We start from the raw sequence: 23,554 nt of genomic DNA on the forward strand, positions 1-23,554 counted from the left end.
TTACATGAAATACCTTGGAAAGAAAGTACAACTTTTATTTGTGGCGGAATCCTTATGCCAATTTTGTGTTTGGCAGAGCTGACGGGGAGACGGTAAAGTTGTTGTTTTAAGCTACCTTTCCACTCCTTTGATTGTGAGGATAGCCAGGGACTGAACAGTTCTAACTTTCACTATATGGAACAGTTCTTTTGGGGCCTTTCCAACGAGCCAGGGTCACTGCCAGAACGTCCCTACGCAGGTGGGAGGTAGGGAAGACTAACAGGAGGCACAGCCAGCTCTACCCCAGAAAAGGAATCTTCCACTCTTATGTAGGTGTTGATTAAAAATACACTTTTTGTGTATGCTCAATAGAATGTTGACAAATCAAACGCAGTTTTCCTGGGAACACACACAAGCATTCAAGGAAGGCTATTTCTGTACCATATTCAACTTTCTATCTCCTGAAATTTCTGTGCTAGAGTTGTTCATTAGAAGGCTGTGAGAACATGGTTTTATAACATGGAAAATGACTCTTTTCTCCTCTTTCCTTGCTCCCAACTCCAAGTCACTTTGTTTTTTAAAAATTGCTAAATGTAGTTTTGTTCAAACTTTCAAAAATAAATCACCTTTGGGCAGAATTAAAACACAGAAAATTTCAGCATGATAATTGAAGGTTTTGGAGAGCTAAGAGCAACTCAAAACAGGTTTAGGATGGAAGCACTTTTGTAAGCTTAAGTTGATTTAAAATGAGCTAGTTAAATTGACATCACAATTCTCTTTATGAAATTGCTGAGACTATTTTCACAGTTCCTTGCAGAGTGTTAAAGGAAACTGACATCTAAGTCCAAAGTTCATCTATATTATTGCAATACTGTCTAATTATTGTAATTCGGTGTGAAAGCTCTTCCAAATTAATACTTTAAAATACACTACTTCATCAACAAAATTACATTTTAAAAATAGCCTCTAGCATGACTTACACACACAGTTTTGGGCTCCTTCTGCTGTCTCAGCAGCAGTAGGTAACTGTAATTATTCTGAGTTGTGCACATTTCAGTGGACAAAAATGATGCTGGTGCTCAGAAGTAGATACATTTGAGCCATGTTTAATATGTGCTTGTATTAAAATGCTAGGAGGGGAGGAAAGATTTCTTGTTTTTAAGTGTCAGTAACTCTTAAATTATTCCCTTAAGATTATTTTCTAGTGTTATCCCCCAAGAATAATAGTACAGAATTTGGAGAAGCCAAACTAATACTTTTCTAGTATGCTTCTAAATATGCAAGACTTTCTACCTTCATAAATTGACAGTATCAAACATGATAGTCATCATGTAGTTTTCTAGCTTTAATCCTTTTGTTGTCCTATCTTTCCTTTAGAGTAAAATTGTTAGAGTGCTAAATTTGTGGCAGAAGAATAATGTATTCAAGAGTGAAATTATTCAGCCTCTCCTGGATATGGCAGCAGGAATTCCTCCTCCAGTTTTGACTCCAGTTTTGCCCAGTACAACAGCTGCTATGAGCAACAATACACCAGGTAAAGGAAAATGGGATATAAGTCTCTCAGTGAATTAGAAAGCTTGCTTCAACATTTGGAACAGAATTTTCTGTTCGGCTATCAACATTTGCCAACTTGACATGCTTGAAATTGGACCAAAATTTTCACTAGCCTTCAGGAAAGTATTAAAACTAAATTGAATGGTTTGAAAGATGAAAGTTGATCTACTAATAACTAACCAGCATGTAGGTCAGGGAAGTACCATAAATAGAAAGTGGTCAGGCCAGTTACATTTACTTCCCAAATACACATGCTTTCTTTATTTGTAATATGCAGTTTGTCCAAGGGTGCATTTGTTTAAATCAGAGAAATTTAAATTACTGATTTTAGTCGTGATTTAAATAATCAATTTCATTCTTGTTTTGCATTTGTACTTCTAAGTTATTTTCCTAGAGAAGAGTAGATTCTCATTAAAATGTTGAATTGCAATATAATATAGACCAGGGATCGGTAACCTTTGGCACGTGGCCCTCCAGGGACAGTTTGTTTACCTGCATATCTGCAGGTTCAGCTGATTGCAGCTCCCAGTGGCCGCGGTTCACCGTCCCAGGCCAATGGGGGCTGCGTGAAGCGGCGCAGGCCGAGGGATATTTTTGTTCATAGATTGGAAGAGGAAAGCAAGCTTTCCTGTTTTTTCAACTACCATTCAGTTTCTTAACTTTGAATGAACTAGTCATTGAACTGAACTAGTTGAATAAACTGAAATGAAGAAAATATTCTCTCTCCACCTGCAAAAGAGGCTTCTGCTGTTAAAATTTGGTTTAGCACTTCTTCAAACTCTAGTTGCAGGTACTTAGCCAGTGACTTCCACTTCAGTATTTGACTTTCTTAAAAATTTTGGCAACAAATATGTACTGTTTAGTATTAATTTTGTAATATGATTTAAATGATTGTAATAGATTATTGTAAATTTAGGTTTTATCACATTGTCATTTCAAATTTAATTTTAAATAGGTTTATTGAAAAAAATCTATTAAAATTTAAGAAATCCAATTTAAATAAAAAAAAATACATTTTTTTCCCAACAAACTTCCATTTTTTTATCCACCCTGTTTTATCCAATAAAAAAGGGTTTTATGGTTGCAAATGCAAATGATGGGTCAGTGAACAATCATGGGGGGGGACCTTGTTAAATATTGGTGCCATAAGTGTGTGAGAATCTCTTATCGAGGATCATTGTCTTGCATTTACTTCAAGCAAAATTTGTATTTCTATTTGCTGTACATATGATCATACTTAACTGATAATCTAAGGACTTGCCCTGACATTGCATATTGTCAGGGAGTTTGATTTCTTCTGTTTGTGTAGACTTAATCAGATTAATATACATGAAATAATTTAAACATGCACTATTTATGTAGAAAATCCAAAATATAAACTTGTTTATACACATGAAACGGTTGTATTTTTCATTTGTGTGTGTGTATGTATATAGTTTATCATGTGAACTAGGTAAGCACTTTGCTTGAGCTTCATGTCTCTTGTGTGCATTTTTTTTTATATTTGTACTCTTTTTACTGTATTAAACTGCTGGTATCATCACTTTTTGACCATACTAACACTTTTTGAAATCTGATGTGAATTATTTTTTAAAACATTATTGCAGTAGTTTGGATTTGGCATTGTTCAGCACTTGCCTTCACTTCTGAGTTACAGAAAGGAGGTGATGTTGCTCTGACATCTGGAGCAGCATTCATCAGACCTACAGCATGGAACTAATCAGCAAAATCCCAGCCTGAGAGCTCTTTTGACTCAGAAATATTCATCTCCAAAGGAATTTGGATGGGAGAAAGACAAAACAGAGGAGACTATCACCCCTGAATCTGGCAGCTGTGGGTGGAAATTATAAGTAAAGTAGGCAGGCCCAGCCTGCAGATGAGCTGGGAGAGTGCAGCAAGGTTGCAGGTTACTGGACATCTTTATTATAGTTATCTGTGGAGCAAGTGTATCTCTTCCCTGAAGTTTTGTCTTGCAGCAGGCCAGGAGCTAACATCTATCCAAAGCTAGAGTTGTTCACCTGTTTCCTCTTCTAGCAATTGTTCTACAGTAATTCCTCACTTAAAGTCGTACCGGTTAACATTGTTATGTTGCTGCTCAATTAGAGAATGTGCTCGTTTAAAGTTGTGGAATGCTCCCTTATAACGTTGTTTGGCAGCTGCCTGCTTTCGTCCACTGCTTGCAGAAAGAGCAGCTGGCGGGGGCTTGGAACCAGCGTGGACTGGCAGCCCCACTATCAGCTCCCTTAAGTTCCCTGTGCGGAAGCTGCCCAGCAGGCTATCAATTGCTGGGCAATTCAGCTGTCCCTCCCCCCACTGCCGTGTGCTGCTCCTGCCCTCTGCCTTGGAGCTGATCCCGGGAGCCTCCCTCTTGCTGTGTGGGGGAAGGGGGAGAGGGGTGTTAATGTCAGGGTGTCCCCCTCCCATCGCTCCTGACCCTTTACCCCCCCTCCATAGAGCTGTGGGGGTGGGGGAACATGACAGGGCTCAGGATGGAGGGAGCTTGCTGGCAGCAGCTGCTGTCTCAACTTGCTGATTAACTTAAAAAGGCAGTGTACTTAGAGTGGGGTCAGTGTACTTAAAGGGGCAATGCGCGTCTCTTTCACACACACGATGTGTGTCTCTGTCTCTCTCTGCCATGCTGTCTCTCCTCCCTCCATTCCTGCTACCTTGTAGAGTGTGAGACTGCATTAACAACATGTTAACCCTTGAGGGCTCAGCGGAGTGCTAGTTCATCATTTAGCAGTAAGGCATTCCCTGGGAAATATCCCACCCTCTTCCACCCTCTGACTTCACCATCTCAACCAAGTTTCACAATCATCATTGCTGTGTACAGTATTAAATTGTTTGTTTAAAACTTCTACTGTGTATGTGTGTGTGCATGTGTGTATATAGTCTTTTGTCTGGCGAAAAAAATTTCCCTGGAACTTAACCCCCCCATTTACATTAATTCTTATGGGGAAATTGGATTCGCTTAACATCGTTTCGCTTAAAGTAGCATTTTTTCAGGACCATAACTACAACGTTAAGCGAGGAGTTACTGTATTTTTATGAATATTTAAATATTTTTAAACTTATCTGCAATGAAGATTACTGAGTCTTTTGGGTAGCTGAATACTTACCCAAGTGTGAAACCTACCTCTTTCGTGATGTCACAGATCACTATCTTATGATATTGGTTTGGCCAATAGTGATGTGTGATTTCTACTTTTCTGGTTAACTTTTTTATTTTATTGCTACCTTATCCCCTCAACCTACCCTTACCCCATTTGTCTGTTTTTGTTCACTTGCTGTGTCTTGTCTGAAATGTTGATTGTGAGCTCTCTTTCTTAGGTTGGGATTTTCTGTTTTGTTATGTGTCTGCTCAGCACTTAGAAAAATGGGGCTTTTGATCTTTGATAACACAAATAAGGGCATTTCTATAGAAAAAACGTTTAAAACTACAGTTTTATAATTTATACTACGTCTTTAAAATGACTTAGCCCAAGGCAATTTGTAACTTCAAAATTGACTGTGTTCCTCATCTTTCCTGATTACATCCATCTTGTAATGCTGCTAAGTTTAAAATAATATTAAGGATTGTTCATTGGTCCAATAGTATTTTGGGGCATGATAGTGATTATTGAACATTTTCATCTGTATTTTCAGACATGGCCATCTTTGTAGTTACCAGAAGTCATTACCACCTGATGACTAAAAATGAATTTGAAACCAGTTCAGTTCTCCCTCAGTTCCCCTAAAACACAAGAGAAGTTATCCGTAATAGGGGAGACTCCCTCCAAATTTCAGCTTGCAATGAACACTACTACATTTTGCATTCAGTAGTGTTCTTGTTGGCAATTCCAGCAGACAGGCCAAGAGTAGAATTTGTCATGAGACTCACTTACAAGTAGTTCCACCAATTGAGGCACATTGGTGGGGAAATTTGCGTTACTACTGCCATGCTGTGCTGTTCTGTGTATAAAGGAATTGATGGTTTCTATGGATGTCTATGTGGCACTATCCAGAGCACTACATTTAGTAGAAAAACTTTTTTTTTTAAGTTACAAACCCATCTTTCATTTCAGACATTTAAAAATCACCACATAGGTGTGTAACCTTTGTGGCTTCTTACAGTTCAAAAACTGTTTTTATGCAATTGGTCCATAATGTAAAATAAACTGCCATATTCAGTGTGACTCTGAATTTCAGTTTTAATTTTTACTGCTGTACTTTGTGTATGAAAAATATGTTAACAACACTTAGCTTAACGTTGCTTCCCCTCTTTCAGGAACTCCTGTGACACCTGTTACTCCAGCCAATGTGGTACAAAGTTTACCTGATCCTTGGGTGTCTCAAATTGCTAATACAGACACACTTGCTGCTGTTGCACAAATCTTACAGAGTCCCCAAGGCCAACAGGTAAATACTTTTTGTAGGTAATTAGACTTTTGTACTGTATGTAGTCCACAATGTTTGTGTATGAATGATACACATGAGAGTATTTATCAGTGTTGTTAATTTATTTTTAAAAATTTGTCCTCCGTATAATCAGTTCATAGAGATGGTTCTCCAGAGATAAGTTTGAAACAACATTTAACAATTCTTTTTATCCTTTTGAAATTCTCTTGGTTCACTGAACGTATCCAAGAAGGTGACGTCAGAAACCAGAAAAAGATTCATTGCAGCCCATACAATGCATGGTATTTACAATGTTGCAGAGGGAGCCTTCTAGGATATCTTCAGTGAATCAGGAAGTAACAAAATATTTTCAGTGTGGGGGGTGAAAGATGCTTTAAATGATAGTTAAAACTTATTTCTATGCTGAATACATCCTGTATGTTAAAACACGTCTCTGGGTGTAGTGGGGGATATCAACATAGAAGTCTGTGATTAACTCAATTCTAATTTTTCTTTTGCAGTTCACCTTTAAATATTCCATTTATTTTCATTCTCAGGATATTCAGGAAGTTATCAGTATCCTTAATATGACTCTTGGCCTACATTTTCAAAAGGGACTGAATTTGGGTACCTCAGTGTATGAATGCCCAGCTTGATACATCTTGGATACCTGATGCTGAGAAAATGCTGAGCGTCTGTTCTCTGAAAATCAGGCCATATCAACATTCCATAAGTTGGACACTGAAAATCAGTAGCCCTTTTGAAAATGTAGGCCCTCATCTTCAAGTAATAATGGCATATACTGCTACTCTGGCAGTCCCTACTATCCCAATTTGAGTGGGCTGCAGTGGTGGCCCTGGATGAAAGAGATGTTTAATGGCTGCTGTGTTGGGGAACTAAAAATATCCCATCCAAATTAGTGAGTAGGAACTACCACAGTATCAAGCACCAGTCCTGATGCTGCCATCTCAAGGGCTAAAAGTGCAACAGTTTTGCTGTGTTCAGATAGGCAGTGCCATCTGTAACTGGCCAGAAGCCTGAGGCAGGAAGATTTTTAGTCTGGTCATGACTCAGGGAAATTGACAATAGGAACTTGAGTGAGAGGGTACCAGAGTGAGGTGGAGAGCCTGTCAGGAGAGGTGGGGTAAAAAGGTAACATGGAATAGGGGACGGTAGGATTTGGTAGGGGTGGTGTCTTACAGAAGGAGAGATGTAAAATGAGAATGGGGAGATGTGGGGTAGGAATTGTATGAGAGCGTGAAGATTGCTGGCCAGAGTATATTTTTAAAAGAAAAAGAAACAACAACAAAGGAGAAAAGCTAAAGACTGTGTGGACCAGAAGGGAGTTACAGAGTCTTTAAAAGATGGCAGAAGGTACAGAAATACCTTGTGGATCAAAAGATGAGAGAAAGGAAAGATGGGACGCAGTATGAGTATGGCAATATATATTGAAGATAACATTAATATATAAAGGAAGAGAAAATGGGGTCTTTGGTAGTTAGATGATTCCCTCCTTCACATTTTAGGACTGTATTTTGTGGGTGAGAGAGAAGAATCTGTGACTCAGTTTGTGGTGGTACATATGGGTAAGATGAGAGTGTAGCGATAGTAAAAGGAGAGAGAGATGGGACCCAGCAGGAGTATAGAGACAGGCAGGATGGTGACCAATCATCCAAGATTTTCCCATTCTAGGGCTTCCTCCTCAGCTTCTTCAGTTTGATTCCTGCCTCACTCAGAGCAACATACAAAGAGGTGACTTCTAATGGTGGCTAGACATGACCATAGTCTCTTAAGAACACACATGTAGAAAAGAGAATTCCTCAGGAGTAAGATCTTTGACAAAAACCTTTTGAAAGAAGTCTAAGATAGTTGGAATTCCAGTTCATCCAGCGGGAAAAAAAAACTGTCCTGCATTATGTAGAAAAAAATTCCCACATCAGAATTAAGGTGAGAGAAATTGAAAAGGGGTACTCTGGCCTCCTGAGGGCAGCATGGGCTGGACCACCTAAACAGAGATGCCCAACCCCATCAACAGTGCAGAACAAGGTCCAGAGACTTAGGGTAGTGGGGTCTTGTCTCATGAAAGTATTGAAGCACCTACTCCTTCTAGTCTGAGGTTACCTTGGGGAGAGCCTCTTTCCATATGGGTGAGCTTCTTTCCCCTTTGCACTAGCAAGGTTGGTAGGTACTATCTGAGGGGAGCTTCTTCACTTGGTAGATTTGTAGTTCTTTTCCCTGAAGGCGCTTTTCAGGTAGTAATAATTTTATTTCGGAAGACTCTTCACATTTTCCTGTAGTCCTCCATATTTAGAATTCCATAATGGTACATCTATCATAGATTTTTTTCAAAAGTCACAGCTTCTTTTCACCTAAATAGGACACCTCCCTTTAGAGTTTGTCCCAATCTTAAACCAGGAACAGAAATTTTTGACACACCTTGGATCTCAGGAAGGTCCTCATAGTTTACTTGGCCTAGAAACCTTCAGAGAAACAGAACCCCATGTATCATTCTCTTTTACAACTCAAGATATCTTGTTATGTTATGGCCAAATGATTCAAGTCCAGTTTCCCGGAGATTTATAGGACTGTAAAAGTTCCTTGTACATTGAGATTTGTACCCATCCCAGCAGTCATGGACATCTGAGCTGCAGAGGGAAGGCATCAATAGAAAAGATTTGTAAATTTTCCTGTACTACTTGTTTTTTAAGCTGCTCATTATCTGCTTAATGTGCAGATGCTGCCCTTAGCTGCTGAGTGCTTGGACCACTCCATTCAGGAGAGTTGATGGAGGCCTTTGGGATTCTTGTTCCTCTTATTACCCATCTTCTGCCTTCAGGCTCCCTCTTCTGATTCAACCATGAGTCTCCTGTTGTCCCTTCCTAGAGTGTTTTCTCATAAAATACTGCTGTACAGAACCCAGTATCTGTTCTGTCGCAAGATGAGCCACAAAAAGGCAAATTATATTCCCATTTATTGGCTAATTTGCTTTTTCTGGCTTGGTTGAGACAGTGCAAACTCCCACTGTTAGACTTGCAAAGCCCAAGCTTCAATGTGAGACTTGCCTCGTAGGCAATATAGATACACAAGTGCAAAGCCTTGATGTAGACATGCTGCACCAGCATAAAATGGAGCTTGTACCAGTGTAACTTACTCTGCATCAGTGTAAGTACACTGGTACAACTTTTCCTAATCTAGATGGGCTGTTAAGAGGGTAGAGCAGGCTAACAGATTATTTTACAGATCAGAAGGAATCAAACTGGAGAAGCAGAAGAGGGAGCCCTAGAAAGCAGAAAAATCCTGGATTGTGATTGGTCATCATCTACCTGTCAGCGAATTAGGAGGTGGAACCTCATGTCTACAGTATCTTGTCTGAGCTGCAGAAAGCAAATTAGCCAGTAAGTGGGAATATAATTTGCTGTAACTACCAACAGACTAAACTGAAATTATAACCCTGAGATAGATATACTGCACTGGTGAAATCTTTATTCATGAGAAGGGCAAAAAGCTAGGTGAGTTTTATTTTTTTGTTAATTTAGTTATCGCTCTCTTTCTTCCAGCTTCAGCAGTTAATACAGACACTGCAAATACAACAACAGAAGCCACAGCCTTCACTACTTCAAGCTCTGGATGCTGGTCTTGTCGTTCAGTTACAGGCCCTCACAGCACAACTTACAGCTGCAGCTGCAGCTGCCAACACACTTAATCCACTGGAACAGAATGTCTCTTTTAACAAGGTAGAAGTTGGAGGACCAAGTTTGAAGAAATGCATTTACTATTTATATTTAAAGTCTTCATATGGGTTGTGTCTCTATCTTTAGTGACTTGTTAAGAAGTGCATGACTAAGCTACAGAAAAGGTTTTTGCACACAGGCTTTTCCAAATACAAAAAATATTTTGAGAGTTATACAAATACACAAATGATGTATTTAATATAATTTAAGGGTAAAAGACGTTTTTCAGAAGACTACAGTTAATTTCCATTAGTAAAACAAAGTCGTTGTATTTCCTTCTATAATTGTGTAGAAGGAGGATCTGAATTAACAAATTTGACGATTATCTGCACAAGAAGGAAGGTTGGGCTTGTATCTTTTTGCCTTCTCACCTCACCCTTCCTTTATGGCATACAAAGAAAGTCTGAAAGGTTTTCTCAGGGGAAAACATACTCTAGAAATTCAGGTCTTACGTACCCTAGTTTTCCAGTAAGACTATAGATGACTGGAGAATCAGTAGGTTTGTTACATCATAAATACCCAAGGAAATAACTGTACTAGAACTTCAAAGTAATAGTGACCACAAATATAATAAAGTTTACATTCTTAGCAGGAGGATCATATGAAAGCTAGTACTGTAACACCTAAACTTCAGAGAGGGATTTTGTTTTTAAAGGGACAAACCTAATCAAAAAGACTCCAAAAGTGAGGAAATTAAAATCCTTAGACATAGTATGGAGGTTATGTAAGTATGCCTAATAGAGCACAGAAAGCATGCATACCTTTTTTATTTTTTTTAAGGGAGGAGAGAAGCCAAGAAGAAAACAGATAGAGTTGAATGGCAAGGTAGATGAGCGTACCATAAACTATGGCAATGGTAAAATATAATGTTAGGAAGGTTTGGAGGAAATTTGAAGACGAAATAACCAAAAACGTAAAAACAAGTTATTTCAGTATATAAAAAGCAGGAAGTCTGTGAGTGGGTAGTCTCTATTATTAGGGAGGATAAGGATGTTGTAGAGAAGCTAAATTATCTTTTCATCAGTCTCTTCACTACTGAGGATGTTGGGAGCTACCTATCCCAGACCATTTCTTTTCAAATAATTAGCAGAAGGAATTCCCAGACAAGTGTGAAGTGTTTGTAATATCCTACAAGTCTGTGGTAGTTAGCGTGGAGTAGGGTAAGTGTTTGAGTGTAGGCAGCTATGACCTAAACCAGACTTGACTATGGCTGACCTAAACCAGAGTTTTGCCTTAGCAAAGAGGTGTTAGGCTTTGTCAGCCATTGCTCTAGGACTCTGTTCCCAGAGTATCTATAGAATCTGTACGAATAGAATGATAGTAGGTGTGGTGTTGGGATTTCGGAGTTTAGTTTGCATTGCACAGATGGTGTATACCTTAACTCTGTAATTCCTGTTTTCTGAAGTGGGCTGTGTTACCTTAACTCTTCATTTCCTAATTTTCAGAGGTTTGAGTCTAGCTGAAATACATTCAAGACAGGCATGAGACACCACTGGGCAACCTTAAGTTTGTGTATCATTTAAACCCTTGAACAGATGACCAAAATGGTTGAGTATGGGTCATGCCCTAACTGCTTACTAGAGTCTTTTAATCTTCCCTCTAATTACCGTTAATTTCCTTGACAATACTTTAAAAGTGAAATTAGTCTGACTCTAAATTCTTTGAGGTAAGGACTACCTTTTTGTTCTGTGTTGGTAAAGTACCTAGCACAGTGTGGACCTGGTCCATGACTGGGGTTCTTAGGTGCTACAATTAGTTAGTAAATCCCAAATGGCTGAGATTAGTTTGGGAAGGATTAGATTGCACCAAAATGTCATAATAAAGGGTGACTTTTGTAAACAGATTATTTGTGTATGGGGAAGGAGCTCTGTCTCTGGAACAGCTTGCTCAAGTGATCCAAATGTAGACCACCCTCCCTGCATCCCCAAGAGGTGCATCAAATTTCAAGACAAAACTGAATTTGTGCATTTTAAAGCACACCTAGAATAATGGTCTTTTAATAGTAAGTGATTTTCAACCTTAACCAAGATGAGGCACTGTCAGAAATCTTTGTGTCAAAAAAGTAGGTACTGGAACAAAAACATTAAATTAAACAGTGACAAATCACCATCACCAGATGGTATTCTTCCAAAAGTTGTTAATAAAATATTCAATCTCTTACCCTCCAATCCTCTGCAGAGACTAACATATTGTTATTGTTATATGTTATTGTTATAAAAAAGTTGCCTAATGGTAATTTATAGCAATTATAGACCCATGATCTTTAGTTTAACAAGAGCCTATAAAAACAGGGAAATGAAGTATAGACTTTTAATGATGGAGCAAGTCTTTAGACCGGCTTCAGACCCCTGCTCAGGGAAACCCCCTGTACAGGGACCTTCCATGTCTGTCAGTGCCCTGTCATCATTGAGACCATGGTCACTAAAAGCTTCCAAGGGGGAGGATGACACTGACACCCAGGTCTCCAACATTCTCCATGATTGAGATACTGATAACTGTTCCACTGGTATGGAGAGCTTCGCACTCTTAAGTATAAGGAAGGGGATAAGAGGAGCAAAACATCAGAGTGTTCTTCTTCAAAGAAAATATGCTCACCGGAAACATCAGTCCCTGAGAGGAGTGCCAGTGAGGCTCTGGGTACTTTGAGTACTGTGAAGCACAATAAGACTTCATCTGAGCCCCATACCTCAGCGATAAGAGTTCAGTACTGAAGATCACTATTTCTTAGCGATCAGCTTCAGTGCAGCCCTTGACACCCTCAGTACCAGCGGCAGTGCCTCACATGGCCTCTGCAATGTCATCGGCACTGATAGTGAGTTCTCTTGTATTTCCAGTACCGCAGGAATTCTTGTACCCAAGGAAGCTAGCGGTACCAGATGAGCCTGAGACTCCCCTCCTTGCAACGTCTGGATGCCTCTCAGTACCAAGGTCTGCTGGGCCACCAACTGTTCATGTTTCTGGGAGACCTTCTTCTCCTTCTTCAATTATCCACTGGGTTGGGGGAAGCGGATCACCTCCTTTACCATATATGAGGATCATTCCAACTCAGACTCTGAACTTTTGATTCAAATATCTCCAGTTTATTCTAGCAGAAGTTGTTCTCTGTTGCAGATGCAAGAAAGATAGAAAGCAATCGTCTGGTGCACTTTGGGAGGACAGGTGCTGGATTTCCTGTCCCCACCTCCACTCCCATCCCCACACATTTTTCCCCATTGGCCTGATTGGGATCCATGGGCAATATATCAGCAACAATTTTGAGGGACCTCAACTCAGTCCCACAGGGAACACACAAGACTTAATTCCCTGGTACCTTCCATCCCTCCTCCCCATTCTGTGAGCCCCAGGGGAACTTTGAGGAGAAAGAGGCAAGATCTAACAAGGAGGTTACCCCCTTAAAAACAGATTACAAACACCTGATGAGGCAGTAATGCCACCACTGCCATCATTAGCTGATGACTTTAGGCACTTCCAGGACTTGATGAAGTGGGTTGCTGATGTCTTGCAGACTCCCCTATATGTAGTCCAGGATTCCTGTCACAAGCTCCTGGACATATTTCCCATCTCTACCTCAGCATGGGTGACACTGCCAATTAGTGAAGCCCTCCTTGAGCAAACCGAGTCTACCTGGTAAACTCCAGCATCAACCCCGCATGCAAGAGAGCTGATTTAAAGAAAAAAAAAAACAAAAAACCCCCAAGTCCCAGTTAAGGATTTTGAGTTTCTATTCCTTCACCCAGCACCAAACTCTCTGGTCATGGACAGTGGATTAGGCTGTGCACCAAGACAGATATGTTATACCTTACCTAGGATGTCAGTTGCTCAGGGTCTTAGGCCTGGTCTACACTTGGGGGGAGGCGGGGGGGGCAGAATAATGTAGCTGAAATTGACATACTTAGATCTACTTACCGCGGTGTCTTCACTGCGGTAGGTTGACTGCTGATGCTCCCCCATTGACTCCTCCTTGTAAGGTTTACACTTACCTCCTCACTCCGGTGGAGTAGTACCGGAATCATCGGGAGAGCGCGCGATGGTTGATTTATTGTGTCTTCACTAGACGCAATAAATTGACCCCCGCTGGATCGATCGTTCCGGAGGTAAGTGTAAACATGCCCTTAGAGTACACTCTGCCATGGCTAAGGTGTCATGAGTGGCCTTCCTCTATAATGTTTTCTTCATTGAAATCTACAGAGTTGCTTCTTGGAGTTCTGTACACACATTTGCACAGCACCACTCTTTTTACTTCTAGATCTGATGCTCACTTTTGTCATCATCATCATCATGAATAGGTCGGAATATGAACAAGAGGCTGCTAGGCAGCTCTCCAACACCACTTTCTACAAGCCATTACCCCTCTGATCTCACTGAGGGTTACCAAAAGAAACTACAGCATTTGCTCAAGAAACTCACTGAAAAAGCACAAGAACAAATCCGCACAGACATACCCCTGGAACCTGGAATACCTGGGGTATTCTGTCTGCTACCCAAGATCCATAAGCCTGGAAATCCTGGACGCCCCATCATCTCAGGCATTGGCACCCTGACAGCAGGATTGTCTGGCAGTGTAGACTCCCTCCTCAGGCCCTACACTACCAGCACTCCCAGCTATCTTTGAGACACCACTGACTTCCTGAGGAAACTACAGTCCATCGGTGATCTTCCTGAAAACACCATCCTGGCCACTATGGATGTAGAAGCCCTCTACACCAACATTCCACACAAAGATGGACTACAAGCCGTCAAGAACAGTATCCCCGATAATGTCACGGCAAACCTGGTGGCTGAACTTTGACTTTGTCCTCACCCATAACTATTTCACATTTGGGGATAATGTATACCTTAAAATCAGTGGCACTGCTATGGGTACCCGCACGGCCCCACAGTATGCCAGCGTTTTTATGGCTGACTTAGAACAACGCTTCCTCTACTTGCGCTACATTGATGATGTCTTCATCATCTGGACCCATGGAAAAGAAGCCCTTGAGGAATTCCACCATGATTTCAACAATTTCCATCCCACCATCAACCTCAGCCTGGACCAGTCCACACAAGAGATCCACTTCCTGGACACTGTGGTGCTAATAAGCAATGGTCACATAAACACCACCCTCTACCGGAAACCTGCTGACCGCTATTCCTACCTAAATGCCTCCAGCTTTCATCCAGACCACATCACACGATCCATTGTCTACAGCCAAGCTCTATGATACAACTGCATTTGCTCCAACCCCTCAGACAGAGACAAACACCTACAAGATCTCTATCAAGCGTTCTTACAACTACAGTACCCACCTGCTGAAGTAAAGAAACAGATTGACAGTGCCAGAAGAGTACCCAGAAGTCACCTACTACAGGACAGGCCCAACAAAGAAAATAACAGAAAGCCACTAGCCATCACCTTCAGCCCCCAACTAAAACCTCTCCAGCGCATCATCAAGGATCTTCAACCTATCCTGAAGGATGATCCCATCACTCTCACAGATCTTGGGGGGACGAAGGAAGATCCTGGGAACTACAGGCCAGTCAGCCTCACCTCAGTCCCTGGAAAAATCATGGAGCAGGTCCTCAAAGAATCAATCCTGAAGCACTTGCATGAGAGGAAAGTGATCAGGAACAGCCAGCATGGATTCACCAAGGGAAGGTCATGCCTGACTAATCTAATCGCCTTTTATGATGAGATTACTGGTTCTGTGGATGAAGGGAAAGCAGTGGATGTATTGTTTCTTGACTTTAGCAAAGCTTTTGACACGGTCTCCCATAGTATTCTTGTCAGCAAGTTAAGGAAGTATGGGCTGGATGAATGCACTATAAGGTGGGTAGAAAGCTGGCTAAATTGTCGGGCTCAACGGGTAGTGATCAATGGCTCCATGTCTAGTTGGCAGCCGGTATCAAGTGGAGTGCCCCAAGGGTCGGTCCTGGGGCCGGTTTTATTCAATATCTTCATAAATGATCTGGAGGATGGTGTGGATTGCACTCTCAGCAAATTTGCGGATGATACTAAACTGGGAGGAGTGGTAGATACGCTGGAGGGGAGGGATAGGATACAGAAGGACCTAGACCAATTGGAAGATTGGGCCAAAAGGAATCTGATGAGGTTCAATAAGGATAAGTGCAGGGTCCTGCACTTAGGACGGAAGAACCCAATGCACAGCTACAGACTAGGGACCGAATGGCTAGGCAGCAGTTCTGCAGAAAAGGACCTAGGGGTGACAGTGGACGAGAAGCTGGATATGAGTCAGCAGTGTGCCCTTGTTGCCAAGAAGGCCAATGGCATTTTGGGATGTATAGGTAGGGGCATAGCGAGCAGATCGAGGGACGTGATCGTTCCCCTCTATTCGACATTGGTGAGGCCTCATCTGGAGTACTGTGTCCAGTTTTGGGCCCCACACTTCAAGAAGGATGTGGATAAATTGGAGAGAGTCCAGCGAAGGGCAACAAAAATGATTAGGGGACTGGAACACATGAGTTATGAGGAGAGGCTGAGGGAGCTGGGATTGTTTAGCCTGCAGAAGAGAAGAATGAGGGGGGATTTGATAGCTGCTTTCAACTACCTGAAAGGGGGTTCCAAAGAGGATGGCTCTAGACTGTTCTCAATGGTAGCAGATGGCAGAACGAGGAGTAATGGTCTCAAGTTGCAGTGGGGGAGGTTTAGATTGGATATTAGGAAAAACTTTTTCACTAAGAGGGTGGTGAAACACTGGAATGCGTTACCTAGGGAGGTGGTAGAATCTCCTTCCTTAGAGGTTTTTAAGGTCAGGCTTGACAAAGCCCTGGCTGGGATGATTTAACTGGGAATTGGTCCTGCTTTGAGCAGGGGGTTGGACTAGATGACCTTCTGGGGTCCCTTCCAACCCTGATATTCTATGATTCTATGATCTTGGGAGACAGGCCAGTCCTTGCTTACAGACAGCCCCCCAACCTGAAGCAAATACTCACCAGCAACCACACAGCAAAAACACTAACCCAGGAACCTATTCTTGCAACAAAGCCCGTTGCCAACTGTGTCCACATATCTATTCAGGGGACACCATCATAGGAGCTAATCACATCAGCCACACTATCAGAGGCTCTTTCACCTGAACATCTACCAATGTGATATATGCCATCATGTGCCAGCAATGCCCCTCTGCCATGTACATTGGTCAAACTGGACAGTCTCTACGTAAAAGAATAAATGGACACAAATCAGATGTCAAGAATTATAACATTCAAAAACCAGTTGGGGAACACTTCAGTCTCTCTGGTCACTCGGATGCATCCGATGAAGTGAGCTGTAGCTCACGAAAGCTCATGCTCAAATAAATTGGTTAGTCTCTAAGGCGCCACAAGTGCTCCTTCTCTTTTTGTGAATACAGACTAACACAGCTGTTACTCTGAAACCTGTTTCTCCATGGTTCCCCCCTCCCCCCCCACCAAGGTGTTCTTGTCAACTGCCGGAAATGGCCCACCTTGATTATCACTACAAAAGGTCCCCCCCCCCCCCCCGTTCCCCTCCCACTCTCCTGCTGGTAATAGCTCACCTTGAGCGATCACTCTTGTTACAGTGTATATGGTAACACCCATTGTTTCATGTTCTCTATGTATATAAATCTCCCCACTGTATTTTCCACTGAATGCATCCGATGAAGTGAGCTGTAGCTCACTCACCTTACCTTCTCCCCTCTCTCTAAATTCTGGTTTCATAAGACTGGTGTTTAGCAGAAGGAATTGAGGAATTTTATAACAATAAAAATTGTTATAATTTTTGCTGAATGTTCAGTGCTGAAAGAGGGCACTTGTGAGGCACTGCAAGTGCAGAGACAACAGTCTTGAAGAACTACCACAGTTTCCATGGCAAATAACTTGTGTTTCTTAATCTATATAGTTCGTTTGTGTCTGATTTTTTTCCCTTAAAATTAAATCATTGACAGAAAACAATGCCCTAATTCCTTGGACATCCACAAGCAGTATATAACAGGTAATTCTTCTTCAATGCCATGTTTGATGTTGGCGTTGGCCATAGTAATTGGCCGACTGCTAAAAGAACAAGAACACACACACACAGATTATATATAATGCTTTGCCCCAGGAGAGTAGTCATTTCTTTACTATTGGGCAACACTTGTTCTTCTTGGATTATCAGGCAGAAGTCAAGAATGATGCAGCTAAGGGTTTTCTATTTAAAAGAATGGTCAGCTTTCCTACATTAAGTCATTGCAGAAACAGAAACTTCTTGTTTCTGGATTACTACGTATTTTGTATGACTTGGTAGGAAACGTTATAAAATATGCTCTTTGTAATGCTTGATTTGTTTTCTCCTAGAAGCTGATGGACAGGTTTGATTTTGGGGAAGAACCTGAACTCAGTGAAGAGCCTAAAAAGGAAACTCCCACTTCCCAACTGTAAGATCAGGTTGCATTCCTTTTAAGTTAGATTAATTTGATCATTTTTCCTATTAAACATGATGATGATTGAACATTCAGTGTGAAAAGTAGACCAGCTGTCTGGTCCTTCAGTATATGTAAACTACTATACTGGAGCAGTGGTAACAGAGAACAATTTACATGAATTTGAATGATGGACATGTATATGTTTTAAATGTTTAACACAACATCTCTACCATTGCATGAGAACCCTTCATCTGGATGCCTACCATTTTAGAACAGAGAGAATGAGAGTTTGGTCTGAAGATAGCGCTCAACTTAGATACTCCTGGGGGATTCTGTGCCAAAAAATTCAAAATTCTGCAAATTTTATTTGTCAAAATAATGCAATATAATCACGCCAGTTTCAGTTGTTTTGGTAAGTTATTTAAACTACAATACAAAAAAAAGTCACTAACTGTTCAGCGTTTCCTAGACACATGAAAGTTAAGTTACAAATACTTGGTAACTAATACCCTGCATTTCAGTTATAATCCTGGATTTTCATTTAAATTCCGTTACAGAACACCAATTGGGGGGGGGGGGGAGAGAATGTCATTTTAAATAGCTCAGACTTTCACACATGAAAGTCATATAGTTTTGCTAATCATTGTTCTGGACCTAGTTGGGTACTTTGAGAGGTGCTTGATTCTTATTGTCCTGACATTTTATTGACTGCTTGGTAAATGTTTTATTTGCCCTCAAAAGTCTTTTTTTATTTTTTTTTTTAAATGGGTAAGTAAAAATCTAACCCCATTGTGCCACTTTGGCACAGGAAAAAAATGAGTGCATAGATCTTCCTAGCTGATTGCCTTACTGGAATTTATAAGGCTTTACATCACTCTGGCGATGTAGGGGCCTTAAAACTTTTACAGGTTTTTATGCTCCTGGGGGAGTTGACAGAGAATGGGAGCAGTTAACTAACAATCGTAATTAACAATGTTACTATTCAGACAGGTTGCTACATTTCTGCCTCAGAGAATGAGATCAATTAACCATCAAAAGCAACATTAACAAAATGTGGTGGTTTTTTTTACAAAAGCTATTTTCTTTAACTTAAAAACAAACCATTTTCAGTAACATGATTTTAATGTAAGTATTTTTTCAATTCTCAAGAAGTTACATTTTACTAGGCAGGCTACTACACTTTTGCCTCAGGGACAGAGCCTTCCTCCTGCATAACAAAAAGACCTACTCTCCTCCATGCCCCTTGAGCTGCAGTATCAAGAGAAAGGGACAGAGTCTCTCTTGCTTGTTGGCCAGCCCCGCCCCTGATTATGATCAGCGTCGCGCCCAGCAGGCGCGCACACTGAGCCCCCTCTCCCCACGCAATGATTTGTGTCTCTGAAGCTACTCCAGGCACTCTGGAACAGATGCGCTGCCAGGAAAGAGACGTGTGCCCCCCTGCAGATTTCTTTTGCGTTTTTCTTCATGGGGGGCAAAGAAATATGTGGGCCATATAAATTCTGTGCCCCCACATGGGCGCAGAATTCTGTCAGGAGTAACTTAGAGTAACAATCTTGTATTTCACTCGGAGGGATAATAATTGCAACTAAGGAGTATGTTACTAAGTTCATTTGTTTGAAAATGTATGTGTAGCTTGCTGCTTTTTAAACTATGAAATTTTTTTTGTTAGGTTATTTAGTCTCGAGAAAAACTTCGATGTTAAAGGTTTTTCAATTATTTTATTTTAGGCCTCTAGTATCAGAGTCTGTGAACAACTCACTTTTTCATCAGCTAGCTGAACAACTGCAACAACAAAATTTAGAACATCTCCGACAGCAGCTCCTGGAGCAACAGCAGCCTCAAAAGGTAACTACTCCATCTTGTGGTTATCATAGTGAATGATTCTAATGTCTTCTTCCTAATACTTTTACTCATAATAATGAAACTCTGTCACTGGCTAATCACCTGGGCTAGGCTTGCAAAGTGATGACTTGGAGCAAGTGAAGGCAAAAAGCATAAAACAAAAAAACTCACAAAACAAATGTGAGCTATACATTTTGTACTTTGTACTTAAATTAGGAGAGACTAGTATTCAGCTGAGGTGGAGACACGCTTCACTTTCAGTTATCCTGTCCACTTCTTAACTAAGATTTTTTTTTTTTAAATGGTTTCCCTTCTTTCATGGAGGGCTGAAAGATGACATGCTGCTCTGACTTGTAAGAAAAAAAGGGATAATTAAGTACATTTCATTTACTGTTTGTATCACATTTAGTCATGCATAAATCCAGAAAATTCCCAATTTAGAGAAGGACCTAAACTTTGAGCGGATGCGCTTCTCTCTGATTGGGAAGAGGATCGAGTAGGTTGTATGCTGCTGCAGCAGATGGAAGGGGCTTCTTTCAACTCCTCCCCAAGATCATTCTATGCCCTAGTGACTGAGTGATTTTGTTCTCTTCTCAGCCTGTGTGCGCAACTCAGCAGGCACCATCCATTGCCCCACTGAGGACTCATGGTCCAGACAGCCCATGCTCATTTTCTAGCTGATGCTGTACATTGACTCTCTCTCTCTCTCTGCAATGTAGTAAAGCTCTGATTCCGTCTTCCACAAAGCAATGAAAGCTTGCGCTACTTAGCAAATACTGCTACAGCCACATATCCCTGTGAAGGAGTAATAGAGTTTTTGGTAGCTATTAATGTACATTATCTAGAAATAACTATTAAAATTCCAGAATAAATATATTGAATAGGTTAGGTACCTTCCAGTGAAATGTGGTGTTCTTGAGTGAGTGAAATTGGTTGAGTTTAGGAATGAACTAATTTTGGGGACTGTGAATTTAGCATTTCTAATTCATTCAAGAGTAGGGTGACATGTCTCACCACAGGGGATTACCACCTGACTCCCCCATTCCCGATGTGCTCCAATGTGTGCTTCCAGCAGGTGCCTCTTAGCTGATCAGCATGGGAGAGGGAGTTACATCTAGTCCTGGTTGCAGCTGAGAGGCGCAGGCTTCAGCTGAAACATACAGCAGTTACTCTTAGCGTGCAGCAAGCTATGAAGAGGAACTTTGGTTTTGTATCCATGCCCTGGTGAGAGAGACAAAGTGAGAAAGAAAGCAAGAATAAAATGCAAAGGTTCGGGAGGAGTAGGAGGGCAAAAAAACAGACAGAAGGAGCAAGGAATAAAGTAGAAACTGGAAGCAGGGAGCACAGGAGATATTCAAAGGACAGTTGTGTTTTCTTGATCTTGTTTTCCATAAAACCAAAATGGTGGGTTCAGGAAAAATAATGCTGGTGTTGAGAGGCAAATACATGAAGCAAGAAGGTAATGGGACAATGACATGCTTCAGAAAAACAGGAAGGTGATGTAGAAAAATCTGGGTACTGTTCAACATTCTGCCACTTGATGTCACTAAATAGCGTAAGGTACAGAGTTTTTAAGCAGAGTGGAAGTATAAAGAGAAACAGCTGTATATTTAAAAGAATGCTTAAACACCAGAATTCAGTATCCTTTACTTCTGTTTTATCTCTTTGGGTATTTAAGACACACACATCTTCCTAAAGGATACATTTGGTTAGCAGTCTAGAAATTGACTTCTAATAATTGACATGACATTTTAAAAGATTCATTACAAGAATCGTAAATTAAGAATCCACATTTTTCAAGTTTAAGTTTGTTTTATTTGGAGCTATCCTTTGGTCAATTTTTAGTTTAGTTTTCATTCATTTTATGAATAGCCAGTACTGTTAGTACTGGCAGACTCCATCATGGTGCCCTGGCAGTTTTTTGGATGCAGCGCACTACTGTTGTTAAATGATGGTAATAATAATAGCTTCTTCCCAGTCTGTCAAGATGAGAAGTAATATTCTATTGCACGTGTCCTGTGTGAAAAAATTATTATAAAGACAGTTTTTTAGAAAATTGTCTTTCTCTGAATTGAATTTAAAACTATAAAAGTCATATTTTTTCTTCATGTAGAAAGCCATCAGCCTTCTTCAATGAAATTCACATAATCTCACTTCTGTTGTAGTTAAATTGGAGAGCTGTTTCCTTCATTTTTCTAAAATGTGTTAATTCAGTAAAAGGATGTTTTGGGAGAGAATTTTTTTTCCAAACAATATCTACGTTTCAGATAGGAAGCTTGTTATCCCAACCCTCCAGCTTGTACATCCAATGTACACATTGTTTATTGTAAGCATTCACTTTAACAAGCCTAAGCTCTAAAACTAAAATGCAGTAAGTGTGACTGTTAATTTTTTGTTAATAATTAACTATTTTATAGTTTACATTCTAAAATTAGTGTGATTTGTGACATTTTTCAGATGTAGTTGCACTGATAGATTTCTTTCTTGTAACTAACATCCTGGCATAAAATACTACAGTTTCATGATTTGTTTTGTCTTACTTGTTTTATCTTAAATCTCATACTGGTCCAAAAGATTGGAATTAAATGAAGATTTTAAAATTAAATTTAAATTGGTGTTGCATTTATATCACACAAAATAATTAGTCATGAAAATGTGTGGTTCTCGATGGAACTGATTACAATAAGTTATCAATGACTTATGTACCAACAATATTTATAAATTTAAAATAATATGACTATTTTGATATATGCTTCTTAGTATTGTACAAGATTACTATAGTCACTCAGGGTATGTATTTGTTTACTTGTTTGAGTTTTTTTTCTAATTAACCAGAATTGTGAAAGGATAGTCATCCTCGATGAACATTATCTGACTCATTAACTTGATGATGGTATTTTAGGTGGGAACTGAAAACGCACTGGCTCTGTTAAACTCTGTTTGTGTATTGGAGTACAGAGTGGAATAGAGGGAAATCAGGTTCAACTCAAAGTTCTCTTAGCAGGTTATTACTGCATATTAACTTGATGTGCATTTACAAAAAACAAAGTGGTAAAAAAATATCCCAGACACTTGCAAATAAACTCTTTTCAAAAATGTTCTAACAGTCATGTTTGTATGTCCTGTGTTGTATCGCTCAGTGACATAACATACAATCTGGCTTCCAACCTTTTAAAATGTAATATTAATTTCCTGTGCAGGCAAGCCCTGAGGAAAATCAAGAGGGAAATTTTGGATCAGAGCACTCTGCATCACCATCACAAGGGAGTAGCCAACAGCAGTTTTTAGAAGTGGAAACAAACCTAGATGATTCAATGGATATTCAACAACAGGTGAAATGTACCATTTCTGATTAAATTACTGAGATTTGAAGAAAAAAATTAAACTTCAGAAATTATGTTGTATCTCTTTGTATGCCAATGTATGTTTTGTATATTTTTGCTTATATTTCTCATTGTTTCCATACTTAGGATATGGATATAGATGAAGGGCAAGATGTAGTTGAGGAAGAGATCTTTGAACAAGAAGAAAAGAAATCAGCTGTTCGTTCAAGATCAAGAACACACTCGAGATCTCGTTCAAGGTTTCATAATAAACTTATTACTCAAGTATAAGCAACTTTATCTTATTCTAAAATACAGAGGCACTGTTGTTATATTTGTTGTAGCTATATCATCATTCTGGATTTCTTGGCTTCCAGCATGG

The 23,554-nt window shown here is 40.2% G+C and overlaps 1 protein-coding gene across 3 annotated transcripts in view; it reads left to right on the forward strand.

Annotated features, from left to right (window-relative positions):
• Positions 1–23,554, forward strand: part of SCAF8 (SR-related CTD associated factor 8) — a 137,474-nt gene that overhangs the window by 36,501 nt on the left and 77,419 nt on the right. For 2 of the 3 annotated variants that reach the window (XM_084624399.1, XM_084624398.1), the window contains exons 5-11: positions 1,357–1,513; positions 5,801–5,931; positions 9,468–9,644; positions 17,940–18,019; positions 19,735–19,852; positions 23,050–23,181; positions 23,320–23,432. In XM_084624399.1, the coding sequence (XP_084480525.1) occupies positions 1,357–1,513; positions 5,801–5,931; positions 9,468–9,644; positions 17,940–18,019; positions 19,735–19,852; positions 23,050–23,181; positions 23,320–23,432 (908 nt within the window). The remainder of the gene's footprint in view (positions 1–1,356; positions 1,514–5,800; positions 5,932–9,467; positions 9,645–17,939; positions 18,020–19,734; positions 19,853–23,049; positions 23,182–23,319; positions 23,433–23,554) is intronic. The other variant, XM_084624400.1, reaches the window with a different exon arrangement.

The sequence above is a fragment of the Lepidochelys olivacea genome, assembly GCF_965140295.1.
Source record: "Lepidochelys olivacea isolate rLepOli2 genome assembly, chromosome: 3".
NCBI lineage: Eukaryota > Metazoa > Chordata > Testudines > Cheloniidae > Lepidochelys > Lepidochelys olivacea.